We start from the raw sequence: 17985 nt of genomic DNA, 5'->3' as shown, positions 1-17985 counted from the left end.
TGACTGTAGCCACTGACTTCCATATTATTTTTTTTCCTACTATGGAAGCCAATGGCTATCATCAACTGTTTGATGACCAACATTCTTCAAAATATCTACTTTTGTGCTCAACAGACAAAAGAAATTCCTACACAAATACCCTATACAAATACTAATAAAATATGCTTCAGTTTATTTTTATCAACCAGCATAATATTCTCAACAATTCTGGAAATCTAGCTTTTCAGTCTATGCTGTGAATTATCACTGAACTGTTGGAAATGTAATGAGAAAAAAAAAAAAAAAAAAAACCCATTAAAGAAATACATGAATGAGTGAGAATAAATCCTACATGGACAGAGGAGCTGAAGTGATACTGTGTCCAGGTAAAGACCCAGACTGCAGCACTCATGGCTCAGAGGCATGTCTGAACACGACCACACCTCCCTTTGACACGTCTCACCCTCAGGACTTTGACACCTGGCAACCCACATGAACTGTCTTTCTTTACCTGGCCTCCCCTGAGTGTCTGTCTGTCTCACTCAGCACTCCAGCCATTCTATTTACTCCATTTTGTTATCAAACACATGAATGAAAGTCTTCAAGCCAGTTCAACTAAACATTGGTTGTGTGACAGACATGTGTTTTATATATTTTTTTTCATATTAGTAGTTTTTTGAAGAATATACAGAATACAATTGCAGGTTGCTTCTTTGAAGAAAAGTACAAACTGGATGTCAAAACTGTGGTTGTGGTTATAATTGTCAAAAATGTTACTTTGTACCATTGTTTACTCATTACTTTGTTTTATTTTGTGGTACATAAAAGAACATATTTTAAGAAATGTCTTATGTTTTATTGTGCATACAATGGATGTAAATGGTAATCAAAACTGTTTGGTTACGAACATTCTTCATAATATCTTCTTTTGTGTTCTGCAGAAGAACAAGAGTCATACAAGTTTGGAACAACAAAAGGGTCAGTAAATGATGAGTGAATTTTCATTTTGGGGTGAACTTTTTATTTTTTTATTTTTTATTTTTATGTGCATTCAAAGCAATTCCGCTGTGATAAAGGTCTAGCCTAAAGGAGTTCAGAAAAGATCGTGGAAAAGTCTAAACACATAGCCTAATAAACACAATAAAATAAAGTTAACATCAGACATTAGGTCATTAGGATAACATCAGACATAGGTGACATTAGATAACTACATTAGTTAACTAACAATCAAAATAATTCTGAAGCATTTATTAATCTTAGTTAACGTTAATTTTAACATTTACTAATTATTAAAATCAAATGTTGTATTTGTTAATATTATTTAATGGACCCGAGATATTAACAATGAACAGTTGTATTTTTATTAACTAACGTTAACAAAGATTAATAAATACTATAAAAAACGTATTGCTCATTGTTAGTTAACTATAGAATTGTGTTAGCCTAAATAAAAGTGTTCCCAAAATAAACGCAGTCGACACTGGGATGAGATAAAGGTTACAAGAAAACACTGTCAAATACAACAGCGTTCTACGGTAACTTGATAGAATTATCAAGTGAAGAAAATTTTTGTAATAATATTTACCAAAATCATTAGGTAGCCTATTAAGCACTCTTAAAGTCTCTCTAACTATTACCGTCAAACAAAATAAAATCACATAAAATGAAAAATAACATAAAATCTAGAGAAAACTATCTAAGTACAAATATGACTTTTCTTACCTTTGTGATGGTCATGCAGTAAGTGCAACCCACGGCTACTAGATCCGCGTCTTTTTAAACACTCGCTCGCAGAAATGTGTCAGAGAGAGAGAGAGAGTGAGGGATTATAGGATGAGCGGCACATCGATGCCGCAGTGTTTGAGGTGAGGTGTGAGCATCAGCTGGCATCTGTTACTGTTCACTATGTGACACAACCGTGTCCTCCTAAAGAGGCGCTTGGGCGCTCAGACAGGCTAACGCATCATTGAGGTTCATTCAAATCCCAAGACGCTGTTTGTTTTAATGGATGTATTTATACACTACAATGTCTAATCATTTAAATTTATACATTCACATAACTGTTATCCGAGGAACAAATGGAAATATATGTTAGGAATCTCAATAAATGTATTAAATAAAAATTAATCGAGAACGACTAGGATTGGTCCAGCTGTACTGCGGAGTGTAAAGTATCATATACCACGTGACACCGCTGACTATGAGCAAATACTATTTAGTTACTCCAACATTTGTCTGGACAATAATTTTCCCTAATTAAGAATATTTCTGACAAACTTTGATAGCCATTTAGTTTAAATATATGGTTAAGATTTAAAAACAATATGTCTATTGGACCTTGTCCAATTAGAAATAACTTCCTCGCACTAAGCCCCGCCTATTTTCAAACAGTTTTAATTCCTTTCAGCTCTCGTCCTGTTTTTTCGAAGTCTATGGGTGTGGGGCGGCGCTGCGGTGAAGTGAAAGGGTGGAGAGATGATGAGAGATGATATAACCCATAACCTGTGTCTTAGAACAATGTCCCCTCCCCCATCCCACAGTGATTCATGAGGACCAAATATATGTTGGACAACAAATAAATAAATGAAGAAATGTGCGGGATAAATGTTCAAATAGCCTATAATAACAACATAATAAATATATGAATTAATGATCCATTAGAGCAAATGTATTTAAGTTTCAGGTAACACCTGCAATAAGGCCTAAAATAATTTCAATTCTTTTAAAAGTGCATTTATAATTCTTACACGTATTTCTTTCTTTTTAATTTATTTACGTATTTCCTCCCACAATATGACAATGAGTGCGTGGCTAGTTTCCTTCTATTGGTCAATCACATGGTACATGTTTTAACGTAAGGCTCAGGATTTGTCTGGTCAGAAAAAAGAAAAGAAAAGAAAAGAAAAAAGAAAAGAAAGCTATTAAAAGCTGTCTATTCTATTCTATTCTATTCAACATACAGCACTGTTCATAAGTTTGGGATCACTATGACATTTTTTAAATTGATTTATTCACTGAGGGTGCATTAAATTGATCAAAAATTACAATAGACATGTATAAAGATATAAACTAATATTTCTATTTCAAATTAACGCTGTTCTTTAGATGTTCAGCAGAGCTAGGAATATTGCCACAGACTTATGACAAACTGACTAAGGGTCTCTATAGTAGTCTATTCAGAGGGGAAAGGGGACCCATTCATAAAATGTTGTCTTGTGGCACACAAATTTGAACAACAGGTCTGTTTCTCAAATGAGAGACTTGATATACTTGTCTTGTTGTTGTGCATCAGGGTCGCCCACTTCTCTCACGGGCCTGGTTGCTGAACATAGGGCTTCGCCATCACAGGTAATATTTTTAAAATATAAAAATAGATGTTATTTTAAATAATAAAATTTTTACATTATTACAGTTTTAACTTTTAGATTTGAATGCTACCTTAAACAGAAAAATACATTTATTTCCAAAACATAAAATTATCTGATTCCAAATTTTTGAATTGTAATGTACAAATAGAATATATTTAATTATATTATAGTATTATTCCCCACTGGCCCACAATTGTCTTTGAATGGCTACCGAGTTAAATGAAAATGCTAATGTTCAGTGTGCAAACATGCAGTCTTAGTTCTTTTGCTTCTGCTCTCATTATTTCTTTGCCTGTTTTCTATTTTTTTTTTTTTTGCCACAGGAGATATTAAGGCATTGTTGTTGGTAAAGCTGCTTTGGATAAAAATAACTATTATGAATTGTAATATAATTAAAAGCAGTCATTTAGAATTTCTAATTAATTGTTAAAATTAAATCAAGCATGACCATGAAGTCAATTCATGGCAGAATTACATTTATGGGTATTAGCAGTAGAAAAGTACTTGTGAAAATATATCCTAAATATATCCTAAAATATATGTAACACACCTATCAAGAATTTGAATTAAAAACTTTTTAAGTTTAAAACCAAAACATCACAGACATGTATTTATATAGTTTATTCTAATGAGGCTTGTTTATCCATAAATTAACCAAAGGCTAAACCAAATTTTGCAAAATAGCTCTCCAGTTCTAGAGGAACCTGAAAGTGTACATCCCAACATGTAGTGGGACTTCAGCAGTGTTTTTATGAACAACACCACATTGGAAACAATGTGGCTAGAATGAGCAATGTAATGCAATATGGGCTGGTGTTTTGATCATTTGTAAATATGAGTGGATGACTGAACAATTCTGAAAACTGTTGACATGCATGAACAGATCAAAAAGAAAACAAAACAAAACAAGAACAACAACAACAACAACAACTTAGCCATCTGACCAGGAAGCAATCTAATGCAAAATAGGAAATGGACAAAATTTGAATGAGATGTTAAACAGAGTTCACTATGCACCTGAGCAGAGAAGGCATGTCTTACAGAACATATCCATCCATCATAGACACTCTCACAAGCCCTCAAACCCTCATGGAAATGCAGACTGAACATCTCCATGGTTTTGCACTATGCACAACAAAGGAGGAGCAAATATTTTCTTTATTTTCTCCTCTCCATCATTAGTGCAAAAAGCTCTTCAGAATCTTCTATGGTGTGCGACCATGACATAAGCATTGGGAATGTTGATCAAAGACAAAGTATTCACCTGTGTTTATAATCTGAATAAATTTGAAGTTTTTTAATGAAATGAGTCTGGTTCAATTAGCTGGGAAAATGTAATCCTTGTATTATTTTCCCACAGTCAAATAAATTCTAAATATTAAAATGCAGGTCTGAAGAAAGTAAAGAAATACATGATTCTTCTAAAAATCAGAAGATCAGCTCTACTGTCCAAGGCCTTCAATATCTTTCTATAAGCGTAAGTGACAGGTTAATGTTAGCAGTCTTTCACTTCCACTATTAAGTCAATACTTTTTTTTTTTTTTATTCATCACACTCTTCTTCCTCCTCCTCCTCCTCCTCATCATCATCAAACTGGTCCTTTGAATCCAGGTCATCCTCATCTTCAATCTGTAGTTGGAAAAAAGAAGAAAAAAAAAAAAAAAAAAGTCAAATCAAAACCAAGGATAAGAAAAAAATGTAAGGGTTCGTTCACACAGAATGTGTTTTTTTATTCCACTGTGCTACTTTTCCATTGTTTTTCAATGTAAATGCACTAGACAGGCGTCTTTAACCATTGTGCTCGAGTCTCACGTCTTTCGCATGACACGACATTCTAAGGCCCTGTTTACACTAGTGCGATTTAGTTTTAAAATGCATAACTTTTGCTACGGTAATGCCTGTCGTTTACACTACTCCGACGTTTTCGACCCTCGAAAACTGAGACTTTCGAAAACGCTGCAGAGTCCATTCTAGTTTGAAAACGCTGGAATTACAATTCAGTGTAAACATACCAAAACGGAGACTGGAGACATGGAGACTGATCTGCAATCTTTACTGGCTTTGTTGTCATTTTTAGCAGCCACTGTGCAGTTAAACTCGCAGCTATCTACATGTGCAAGAGGCAATCGTTTACAGTTGTACGTGCATGCCCAGTGTGCATGAACGGTCATGTGACATGCATTTTCGGTCATGTAGTGTAGACGGAGATCGTTTCTGAAACGCTGCGGAAACGTGTAGATGAGGATCATTTTCATTTTAAAACGAAAACGCACTAGTGTAAATGGGGCCTAAAAACATGGCGCACAAGTTAAAAGTTCAACTTTCTAAAAAAATGCATCTCAAGACCTTGCGCTTTTTTTCCTGTTCCACTGACATGCGTCAAGTAAAAAAAAACAAAAAACAAAGCGCTCTGTGTGAACCGGCCCAAAGAATAGCTTCAAAATACACCACAAAACTACATTTGATGAATATAAAGACAGTGAAACTATGTTCTGGAGTGCCGTAAGGAATGTACCGTCTCTCCCAAGTCCTTGAGTTTCTGTTTCAGGCTCAGAATCTTCTGGTCCTGGTCAGCGAGTAGCATGAGAAGATCGTCCTGCTCCTTCTTGGACTCCTGAACTTCCTGCTGCAACTTGTTCTTCTCTGCCTGCATGATGGCAGCTGTGCTCGTGGCTGAAGCAAGGTCTTTCTCCATCGATTCTCGACTCTGCAGAAGAGTTTTAACTTCCCCCTGAAAGACAGTGAAAAAAAGAGCAAGAATTGGGTTAAACCGCCAATTATGTAAAATGTGTAAAATGTAAAAGCACACCAAATCAGTAAACAATTAAAAGTTTGTCTAGAGTTAGTCACCTTAAGCTTTTGTGTCTCTGCTGTCTGAGCAGAGAGCCTGCTCTCTAACTCTGCAATTTTCTCTGTGTAGAGACTATTTTCTCCTGGAACTGCAGCCTGAAAGAAAGACAACAATGAACTTTCTCCTGAACTTTATTATCAGTTTTCAACTGATAATCATAAGAAATGTTTCTTGAGCACCAAATCAGCATATTATAATGATTCCTGATGGATCACTGAACACTGAAGTAATGATGCTGAAAATTCAGCTTTGCCATCACAGGAATGAATTACATTTTAAAATATATTAATACAGAAAACAGTTATTTTAAGTTGTAATAATATTTCACAATACTTCTGCTTTTACTATATTTTCAATAAACTAAATGCAGTCTGAGTATAACCTAAGCATTAGAGACTTAAAAAAAAAAAAAAAAAAAAAAAATCTTACCAATCACAAACCTTTGAATAGTTTGAAGTGTACATAAAAAGTGAACTTATTACCAGCCAGACATTAGACTACTGGCATACAACCTGATCCAAATTGTAGCTTTTCCTGGCTGTCTGAGTGACATCAAGTTACTTAACACAATTTTGTCTATGCAACATTTAGGAGTGGGTAAATCTAAAAATGTTAATATGAGAACATAACATAACTCAGAAAAAAAAAAATTCAATTTAATATAGTAAATACTTGGTACAAAAATAAAATTTCTTGAGGTTTTTGTTCTGTGTCTTTCATTTGTGGATGACTGCATCTGATGTGACACTGCAGATGTAGCACAGAGGCTGCATCTGAAGTGGCACTTAGGAGCAATTACACAGACTGTTTGATAATGCTATGAGATTAATGTTTTTTTAATACTGAAATATGAAATAATACTTTAAATATGAAACTAAAAACAGTAGGTGGCAACATATCCCTCTCTTAATAAGTGAGTCATTGAATCATTCATTCAAATGAACTGTCTTTATGAATGTGACTGAATTATACACAAACGATTAGCTCAAAAATGCAGACTCATTCAGTAACAAAACTCTGTCATGAGTTGCTTGTAAATACACAATGGTTTTGCTGTGGCTTTGTTTGGAACTATTTTCATTGGCATTCCAACTGCATTCTACATCATGCAGAAACTATGCACTCTCAAGGCTTGTTTTTTTTTTTTTTTTTTTGTGGATTCTGCAAAGTGACTGACACATTGTTAAAACAAAAATGATGATATTATTGTAGACGATACATATTGCACACCTTTATGTACTCGACTGCTGCTCACATACTGAGGTGTGCGCTTTCTAAACTGTCTGGGCACTGCACTTCTCTCACAGTTGACCTCCGCCTTTTCCATTCTGTTAACATTACATTATTAACTAACATTTAGGAAATCAATTTTGTCAAATAGTCAAAATGTCAAAATTTGACAACAGAGTTGAATCATTAAAAGATAAAATTACATTTTGTCTCTCACTCCCCTAGTGGATTGATTAAAAAAAAAAAAAAACCGTCCTGACTGACTATCACTGTGGAGCTTGTGATTTTGAGATTGAATTATGCAACAGACGGTTCATAGGTGGTCTGTGCAGATGCCATCTAAGGCTGAGACAACAGTGCACTTGACTGTAGTGTCTGTGCAATGATCAATGAGTGGAACACACTTACTGTGGTCTCAGATCCTCTGAGAAGCTCCTGTCTTTCACTCTGTAATTGTGTGATCTCTGCAGTTTGGCTCTGCAGCTGAGCTTTCAGCAACTCCACCTCCTGCAACCAAACAGTGTTCAAAATGTTTGGTTTAGCAGGTGCAAAATAGTACATAATGTTATGTGATGAAATTTCCAATGAATACAATGAAAAGAAAGGTTTGAACTTTACCCTTTGTAACTCTGTGACCTCTGAAGTTGAGCCCTCTGCTGATGGGACGCCCTCAGCTTTCTGTTGGGCACAGACCAAAGTGACAGTGAATACATTTATAGTGTTGCATTTAATGTTATATTAAGCAGCAACTGTCAAAATGTATAATAATAAGACATTTGTCTTGGGCATCAAATCAGCATATTAGAAGGATTTCTTAAAAATCATGTGACACTGAAAACTGGAGTAATGGCTGCTGAAAATTTAACTTTGCCATAAGAATAAATTACATTTTAAAATGTATTAAAATATAAAAGGTTCTTTTAAATTGTAATAATAATTATAATAATCTGTATTGTACAAAGCACTTTATAAATAAAAGGTGACTTGACTTGATAGTGTATATAATTAGCAAAATGGTCTTCTCTAGACTGAATATCAAAATAAATTTGACAGAATCAGTTGTTTCGTATCAACAGTAACAAAGCACAAAGCTTATAACGATTTATTTGATGGGACTAGTGCTACAAATAAAGTTTAAACATCATCATAGACTAAAAGATCGATTCTTGGGATTTAAGAATTGATATTGGTTCATCAGAACCGACTAAAATCAAGAAATCGATATTCTCAACCCAGTCAAAAAACTAATATAAAATACATTTTGGGAGGTTGGAAGAACTGAACACACACATACCATGCTGGTTATTAGAGAGTCCTTTTCAGCCAGCTGTGTCTGCAGCAGCTGGTTTTGTCTTTGCAGTTCCTCAAGTTGTTCTCTGAGCTGGCTCAGCTCTTCTGGCTGCAGTCCGTTCACATGGGCCGCCTCTGCCTGATTACCTGTCTGCTGATTATCTTTACCTACAGAGTGTGAAGGAAGAGTGGACCAATTGTAAAAGTAATTAAAAGTAGGGCTGGATGATATGACTTAAAATCAAAATCTTGATTAATTAAGCATTTTACCTCAATTATGATTAATGAACGATTATTTTGTTTTGGCTTTGTTTGTTTTTTTAACCCTCAAAGTTCACTGACAAGGTTTGTATTGTAAATATGCTTGACTATTAAAGCTGGGATATTTTTTCCTAATGAAAGAGTGATCTGTCATAACAGCTCACTTTCAGCAGTTATTTCATCTATGGTTCGTAACATTTCTTACAGATTTCTGCTCGTTGTAAATCAGATACAGATAAATTAGCACAGTACCAGTACATTTATTTGAATGCATTAATGAGAGAGCAATTGCATGTGTGAATTAGTCATACCGCCTCTCTATTAATTGTGAAGCTGTGGGTTGTAAGTAGTTACTTCAAAAGTAGAAAAATATACGCTTGAACTTTTGAGTTTCTAAGCTACTTTAGTGATAAATCACAGGACAGTGTTGACAACGAGTTTCTGTGTTCCTCTCTGTGCGCGAGATCTTTACGTGATGTGCGAGCTACTGTCTGTATGAGTGTTCGTGTGCCACAATGCATCAGTGCAAGTAGCTCAACATAATGATACACATCCGATGGTCTAAAAATCGCTTGAATGTCCAAACTGGCAAGCCTTAAAACACATACAAGTTTAGTGAAGATGCAAGTTAAAGTGATGTGGCTTCAGGGCTCACACATATTGTGTGTGTTGACTCTGCGTTTGAGTTCACCTCCATGTTGCTTCCATGCCGCTGACTAGATGGGGCAGAGTCATGTGACTACACACACGCTAGTATGTTTTTAAAGGGAAAGTATTAACAGGATTAAAAAAACGAAATAAGCAACATGGGAAAATTACGTCGGTTAGAGGTTCTGAATTTCGGTTTTGATTACTTTTCGATTAATCGCCCAGCCCTAATTAAAAGGTAAAAACAGTAGTTCAGGAAAAGTAATTTATTAGGGATTTATTTGTCTATTTATTTATTTTATTTATTTGTCTAATTTATTTATTTTCTACTAAAATACTGCAAATACTTCTCAAACAACTGATATTTATCTGATATTTGCTCAGTACCTAGTTTGAGTTTGAGGATGTTGTACTGGTCTTTGTGCTGCAGGATCTGAGAGAGCTGCTGTGTTATGGTGCTCTGCATCTTTTCATTCTGGGATGTCAGCAATGTCACTTGCTCCTTCAGCTCTTTTATTTGAGAATCCTGTAATTAAAAGGGGATAAAATATAGGATAAAGAAAAAATTAATTTATAATTTAAACATATGCCTATTTTTAAATGATTCCTCCTCCTGAAAGCCTACGGAGGAAAAAGGAAGGGATAACCCACTTGTCTTTGGTCATAAATTGAATATATTATCCATATGACAATTATAGCCCATATTTCAAACCAAAATACATAAGGATTTACTTCTCTGGATTAAGATCCAGTAGTTCTACCTAGCAATTACAGCTCTAAATAACAGGTATCTGTTAGAACATTCTTCTTGGTCAGATTTTTTGGGTCACTTTTTTCATACCAAGCTTGTAAGGGTCCTTTCACAAAAAAATTAACTCGCTTAAGGTGCGTTGGCTGGGCCACGACATAATAACATTAATAATTTTTTTTTTTTTTTTTTTTGTATTTGAAGTTTATTGCCATGGTACAGGTACAAATAATCAAATATTAAATAAAAATGTATCTTATAAAAAAGTCAAACATCTCTGTACAACATGACTACTTTATACAAGATTCTTTAAAAGAACTTAAAATTGTTTGTTTTTTTGTTTTCAGCTGGGATTTTTATATCTTCTTTTTTAACAGAGCTTAGGATTTTCATATAAAATAGACTGAAGTGTGCAAACTGTTGTTGCCTCATGAAAAACCCAGGTCAAATGAATACTCTTATACATAAAATATACCCTAAAATATCACTAGGATTAGTTTGAAACATTGCACTGTGACAAATAAGAGAATGGGATATAGTTTGATGTATTTTTACCTGCTCTCTGATCAACTCTTTGTACTGGGTGACAATGCTGTCATGCTGTTCTAGTGTTTTCTTCACCTCTTCTTCCTTTTTCTCTTCCTCGCTCGACTTAAGCACTGCTTTTGTTATCATACCTATGAACAAATACAGAACCTGATACTAAATGGTTCATATCAAAATTTCACATGGCATTTCTTTAAAGCACAGCAACATGGACCGTTTAATTCTAAAGAACAGAAAGAGCATGGAGGATAATAATTATTCCTGAACAAATATTTTTGGTGCAAAGTATGAACAGTAGATCTCAAAGAAGGAAAAAATATATAACAATAGGTATTGTGTGATACGGTCCCTTTAATATCAAACACAGAATTAAGGATACAGTTATTAACATTCGTCTTCAGTGATCCGTTTCCAGTGACTTCTGATCTAAAACATTTTGACGATTGCTTTCTTTTAAAGCCGTGCCTTGCCAGTAAAGTTTGTTTTGGCATAAAGATTATATGACATTATATTATGGTAGGTGGTCCTTTGATGTTGGACGGGATGCATTAGCATGGATATATGCACCCCTGGTGGTTTGAGAGACTAAATTTCAATAGGTCTGCATCCCATTTACACCTGAATTTAAGACTGTGCAATTGTGATCGGATCACCGGCAGATGTTAATAACAAGGGAAAAGAGGTCTTAGTTTGTGTTCAGGACTCCAAGACTGACCTTCTAACTCTTTGACAAGTTTGGTGAACTCATGATCAAACAGCATGTGTTCTGGGGTGGAAAAGGCTGGCTGAGGTTTCTGAGCAGCACGGGAATACAGTTCGTGTTTAGTTATAAAGCCCAACTTCTCCACAAAGTTTTCCTTCCCTATGCGCTTCTCAATCAACTGCTTCAGCTTTTCTCTGTGAAGAGGAAAATATATTTTGTGTAACAGTGAGTGATAGTGAAGGAGGCTCAAATTTTAATGACGGCACTGGGGAAAATGTTATAAAGTGGGTTGTCAATTGTAACATGTTAATTTATGAGATGAATTAGATACAGTACCATTCAAAAGTTTAGGGTCTGTAAGATTTTGCAATGTTTTTAAAAGAAGTCTTGTATGTTCACCAAGGTTGCATTTATTTGATAAAAATATAGTAAAACAGTAATACAGCGAAATAGTATTGGAATTTAAAATTTTATATTTAACATTTTTATTTATTCCTGTGATGGCAGAGCTGAATTTTCAGCAGCCAATATGCCAGTCAGTCAGTGCCACATGATCCTTCAGAAATCATTCTATAATATGCTGATTTGATGTTCAAGTAACATTTATTATTATTATCATGAATGTTGAAAAAACAAAATTGTTATGCTTAGTAATATTTTTGTGGAAACAGTGAAATTATTTTTCAGGATTCCTTGATTAATAGAAAGTTCACAGGAACAGCTTTTATTGGTCACTTTTGATCTATTTAATGCATCACTTGCTGAATAAATGTATTAATTTATTTGAATGGTAGTGTATATTTAATCACAACTTGCCCAGTTACCTATTAGATCTGATTTATGTATAAAACACATTATAGATATAATTTTTGTTTTCTATCTGCTTTCTAAAAACTCAGAAACTTCAGAAAAAGCACCAACACAGTGTCCAGGTTCAATACTCAAAGTCACAGTACTATATAGCCCATTCTATTCCATTCTATTCTGTTCGGTTCTATTCACAATTTGTCAAAACCAACACTTACACATGTAATGTGTTAATCTATTGAATAAAATGTATTTATCTGCACTTTAATTACCAAAAAAGTTGGATAATTTAAATCAGCTGACAGATTTAGTTATAAGACAAAGAAATATGAACAAAAGAAAGCATGAATGGATAAAGTAAGAACCTACTTAGTGTAATTCTCTAAGCTGTTGTCATTATAGTAGATACAAATCCCCAACAACAGAGCACACAGACCCTGAACCAGTCGCTCATCCTCACCCAGGTTTTCTGAAATTTGACCTGTCAGCTGAACACATAATTTAAGGAAACACAACACACAGAGTACCTGACAAAAAGGTAACTGTACTCAAAATGACATGAGCCATCAAAATCACAGACAAGTTTACACTTGCTGTACTCTAATCTGAAAAGATTGAAAATTGAATGTGGTTGCTGTGATGTAATGTAATGCATACCACGCTGTGATCAGAACTAGCCTTCCATACAGAGTTTAACACAGTAAAAAAATAAAGTCGCTCTATGAATTATTAACTAAGATTCAAACTTTTTATCATCACTGTAAAAGTACAACAAGATTAGTTATACATTGTTTCTATGTATATCAAATAAATAAATCAGATGTGTGAGTGCGTGTCTCTGGATAAAAGGATACAAAGGGAACGTTGTCTTGATTGTGCAGGAAGTGCATGACAGCGATTGGACAGTTGCTAATCCAGGTGCAGAGCAACATGAGGAGACCGACCTTCGTCTGCACCCTACTGCCCTGTACACAGAAAAAAAAACACAATTATACAGTCTTAATCACACACTCATACAGCCATACGCAGTTATATTGAGCTAATGTACAACTTTAACATCTAAGAAATGAGCAAATTAATTGATAAAGAAACTACTGCAAGAAACAGCCACTTAAATGTTTTAAAATTGTAATTTTAATTTTAAGTCATTTTAGACAGAATTTCCAAGGTTTTCCAAATCATATTTGCTAATTTCTGCAGAAATACAATAAATAGCAAGATTGCAGATAGTTGCTTTTTTGAGTCAGAACTTGTCTTTGACCTGTTTTGATTGCAATTACAATTTGATCCTACATAAGATCAGGGCTTGACATTAACTTTTTTGCTCACCAGCCACTGTGACTAGTGTTTTTTAGTGGTTACTAGCCACTAAGCATTTTCACTGGCCACAATTTTGACATCGATACCATGGGGAAAAACTGCCATATAGATATTTTTAATATTATCTCATAATTTGGCAGCAGGTATATTATATGCTGTCATTTTAAGACCTGATGCACAGATCCATTATACTGTTACACGTTTTCTTTCTCAACTGTTTACGTTCACTTAAAACATAACTGACTGTTTACATGAAAAATGTATTATATATAAAATTCAACCCGCCACAGCTGAAATCCACCCTCATTTGGCCGGGTTGGTGGGTGTTAATGTCAAAGCCTGATGTTTTTGGCAAGGATTTTCCACTAATTAGTCTACAGATAATAAAAATAATGAAAACAATAAATTTCAAAAATGTTTGTTGGCAAATTCTATTCAATATCTATGAGCTAAAGAAAAACAGGCACAAATAGTGTGCTACAAAGTGTGGTTCAATTTCAAATCTCGAGCGGCCTAAAAAATAGACAACTACGAAGACCTTAATCCAAATTCTATCACGGCATACCTGCAATTAGTAAACTGGATAAAAAGAATCTGTTAGTGAGTAGCTGTATATGCAGTATATGCTGACACACACACAAACAAACACACTCTTTATGTTAATTAGCTTTTGAGGATAAAATGGCATCAAGGATAATCACAACACGAACACAAAATCTGAAGCCTCTCAATGAAAAATGTGTTCTAAATGCAAACCTTAAAAGGATGACAAGAGTTGCATCCCAAATGGTAATGTATGAATTTTAAAAGAGTAGTGTCATGTCAAATGGAACATTTAACATTTTTACTACACAGAAGCATTCACCATTTTTCAATCTAAAAAAATTTCAAATGCACGTGATGTGTTGCTATTAGTACTGTACTGGCCTCTCCACTTCTTAAAGAAAGTTGTGACCACTGAGCGCATAGAGTGTTTAAAATTCTGCACTTTGTATTTTTGAAGAACTACAATATCCAAGTACACGTAGCACACTACATGTCACTGTTTTTCAGTGTGAACACTTGCGTTACTTACACTACCTTCAAAAGGTTGTATGAAGTCTTATACTCACCAAGGCTGCATTTATTTGATCAAAAATACAGTAAAAACAGTAATATTGTAAAATATTACAATTTAAAAGAACTGTTTTTTTTGTTATTTTTTATTTTAATATGGAATTTATTCCTGTGATGGCTAAGCTGAATTTTGAATTACTTCAGTCTCCAGTCCCATGATCCTTCAGAAATCATTCTAATATGCTGATTTAGTGCTCAAGAAACATTTATTATTATCATCAATGTTGAAAACAGCTGTTTTGCTTAATATTTTTGTCTGAACCATGATGCATTTTTTTTAAAGAACAACATTTATTTGACAGAAATCTTCTGTAACATTAAAAATGTCTTTACTGCCATTGTTGATCAATTTAATGCATCCATGTCTAATGAAAGTATTAATGTGTATTACAAAATGGCAATAATATGGTGTTTAAAAGGGACCATGAAAGTTTACATTCAAACAATATTAAGAGGGTTTTACTATTCAAAACACCTAACTTCCAACAATGTCAAAGCAACAGCATCTGTAAGGGCTAGCTTATATGAACTGTTAGTTTTAGGGGATAAAAAAAAAAGAAAAAAAAAAAAAGGCATAACTGAAACTGAAATTTAAAGTAATTTTAACTTTTTTAGTTATAAAAAAAATAAGATAACTAAGATGTTCATAAAAACAATTTGCAAAAAGCAAAACAGGAAAGCAATGAGCAGCAGAAAAAGCAGTCAGGAATAGTAGTTTTGAGTAGAGATGCACCGGTATATCGGCCGATTTTTGTTCAATTTTAAAACCATCAGCATATCGGCTATTCAGAGTTTTCAAGTGACGTCATACCCTTATAGGTATGACCACCAGGAGGGCAAAACAAGTCTTCCCTCCATTGCCCACCTGTCATTTTTACTAGGTTTGTGCTAAGTACTAATGTAGTAAGAGTGATATTAAAAGACCAAGTTCAGTATACACCTTATTGATGATGCATACTATGTACACGCAAGCAGATGAACCCAGAATATAAATAACACGCAGTTTCTCATTAAGGGTTTTCCCAAAGAAAACTATTATAAAGAAAACGCTTAACCATTTAGCATGTTGTGTTCATATTCTGGGCTTACCTATATATTAATATGCATATTCAATAAGGTTTATACTCAATTAGATCTTTTAATATTATGTCCCACTGTTTTAGTGATTGAAATACTGCAGCAGGTGCTGGATATGGATCACAAGCGCCCAAAACTTGCATTTTGTTCACATGTTTTTGAAAATTGACAGGTCTGTAATTCAGTTCTGTGCATGTTTTGCCCTCCAGGTCTCTGTGGCATCACATGACTGAAAACTATGAATAGAACGAAAAAGGCCGATACAACAAACCTATGGTTGATTAATTAACTGTGTGAAGGCACTGAGTTGTCAGGGTTTTTCTTACATTGAAAATTTTTGGCGGCTGCCAAAACAAACTTTTTGTCCCGCCAGAGCCTTATTTGATCAGTTATAGTGATTGTGTTAAGTCGCATGTTAACTGACGGAGAGAACGAGCAAAGAGTTCCTCCCTCGTGTGCGCACACTCTCTCTGTCTTAAAATAAGCACTGGCCACGCCAGCATTTTTGATAATTTTCACAAAACTTCCATGGCCCCAGAATATTTATAAGTTTTGTTGTTAGAACGACCTCTACTTTTTTTTCACCTTTAAAAAGTTTTTTTTTTTTTTTTTATCTAGCTCCATGCATTCTTTTTTTTTTTTTTTTAGCAACACTTGAATGTGTGTAAGTTTCATAAAAAAGCAACATTTTGAAGAAAGAAAATCAAGTTTTTTTCAAAGACTACAACGTGCATAAACTATGCTTTTATCGCTTGTTTCTGCTCCTTTTTTGCCTGTGTTTTGATCTGGAGATTCTCTCCTCTTTCATAAGTTGCATAATAGAGCCCCTCACCATGTAACAGTGAAAACATATAAAGACGGACAATTCTATCACTGGCGGGGAAGCATCGTCTCATAAATAACAGAACATTCCGTCAATGGTGGAGAAAGAGTTAATGTTAATCAAACAACAAAAGAAAAAAAAGAAGAAAAAAAAAAATAATAATTCACTCAGTACTCTAGACTAAATTTTGTAACTTTAATAAGGAATAATGTATTTAATTTATACAATGTATGCATTTAATTTATATATTATAAATTATAAATGTGATTACTTTATTTCTGTCCCTGAAAAGCACTGTTTATTTCATATGCATCTTTGGTCTGTTGTATTTATTTATGTTGGCCTGTTTAAATGTTAAATGGATCCAATCCATGTTCAATAGAAATTATTTTATGCAGCAATAAACTAGCTAGTATACCTTAATGCATGCATTTTTTTTTTTTTTTAACTTTGCTCATTTAAAACATGATCAAAACACTAATCTATTTTAATGACAAGTTCAAATAAGAGAGCAAGTGACAAATATCGGTTTCAGAATTGGCTAATAGTTGTTCGTTAAAATTGTCACCGGGCCGGCCAAAAAAAAATAAAATTCTTATCGGTGCATCCCTAGTTTTAAGTGAATATTTAGTCAAACTTATTGGACTTAGCAGCCACCTGAAAGTGGTGAATAACAGTACAGATTTCAGAGTCCTATACATCTGTATCTTACTGAATAAGCCCGAAAGACCAGAGCATGCGGCCAGCAGCTGAAAACCAAACGGTCAAAGCCAGGGCTGCCAGGGTCAGTAAGGGAACACAACAAACAGGGCAGAAACAGCAAACAGAAGGAACACAAAACACCTAATGAACCCCCATTGTGGAAATGAGGCCAAGCCACACCATCGCATTAAACTGCCCACACTCAGATACTCACCCTCCGGTTGAGCTTATCACCCTGCAAAAACCACAGCACAGTTCACTTTGAAATTCAGTGACAACCACAAGCTACCATTCCCATACGAGTTCAGAATGTCCCCAAATCTGGGGAAACCTAGCCCAGAACTGCCAAAAAAACATCTTAGACCAGCATGAACTTTTATGATGGTCAAGGCTGGTTTATGCTGGTTTGGTGCTGGTCTAAATGGTGGATAGCCATGCTGCTGGTTGAAAAAGGTGGTCTTGATGTTTAGCCTGAGAACAAACTAGCAAATCAACACCCATGCAGTAGATCAGCAA

The 17985-nt window shown here is 34.5% G+C and overlaps 2 protein-coding genes across 6 annotated transcripts in view; both read right to left on the bottom strand.

Annotated features, from left to right (window-relative positions):
- coro2aa (coronin 2Aa) overlaps positions 1–1899 on the bottom strand; it is a 30556-nt gene extending 28657 nt beyond the window's left edge. For both annotated transcript variants that reach the window (XM_051898495.1, XM_051898478.1), the window contains exon 1: positions 1702–1899. Coding sequence is in view for 1 of the 2 variants with exons in the window: in XM_051898478.1 (XP_051754438.1) it covers positions 1702–1716 (15 nt within the window). In the remaining variant the exon portion in view is untranslated. The remainder of the gene's footprint in view (positions 1–1701) is intronic.
- A 2054-nt stretch (positions 1900–3953) lies between these two features.
- uso1 (USO1 vesicle transport factor) overlaps positions 3954–17985 on the bottom strand; it is a 28586-nt gene continuing 14554 nt past the window's right edge. For 2 of the 4 annotated variants that reach the window (XM_051898384.1, XM_051898393.1), the window contains 12 exons: positions 17684–17704; positions 13286–13396; positions 12801–12919; positions 11637–11818; positions 10931–11052; positions 10015–10153; positions 8723–8886; positions 8047–8106; positions 7837–7935; positions 6198–6293; positions 5863–6078; positions 3954–4976 (listed from right to left, as the gene is read on the bottom strand). In XM_051898384.1, coding sequence (XP_051754344.1) covers positions 4890–4976; positions 5863–6078; positions 6198–6293; positions 7837–7935; positions 8047–8106; positions 8723–8886; positions 10015–10153; positions 10931–11052; positions 11637–11818; positions 12801–12919; positions 13286–13396; positions 17684–17704 — 1416 coding nt within the window. In that variant the 3' untranslated portion in view covers positions 3954–4889. The remainder of the gene's footprint in view (positions 4977–5862; positions 6079–6197; positions 6294–7836; positions 7936–8046; positions 8107–8722; positions 8887–10014; positions 10154–10930; positions 11053–11636; positions 11819–12800; positions 12920–13285; positions 13397–17683; positions 17705–17985) is intronic. The other 2 variants (XM_051898403.1, XM_051898413.1) reach the window with 1 other exon arrangement.

The sequence above is a fragment of the Ctenopharyngodon idella genome, chromosome 1 (assembly GCF_019924925.1).
Source record: "Ctenopharyngodon idella isolate HZGC_01 chromosome 1, HZGC01, whole genome shotgun sequence".
Lineage (NCBI taxonomy): Eukaryota > Metazoa > Chordata > Actinopteri > Cypriniformes > Xenocyprididae > Ctenopharyngodon > Ctenopharyngodon idella.
The sequence above is the reverse complement of the archived record's forward strand: the minus strand, read 5'-3'. Positions and strand labels throughout refer to the sequence as shown.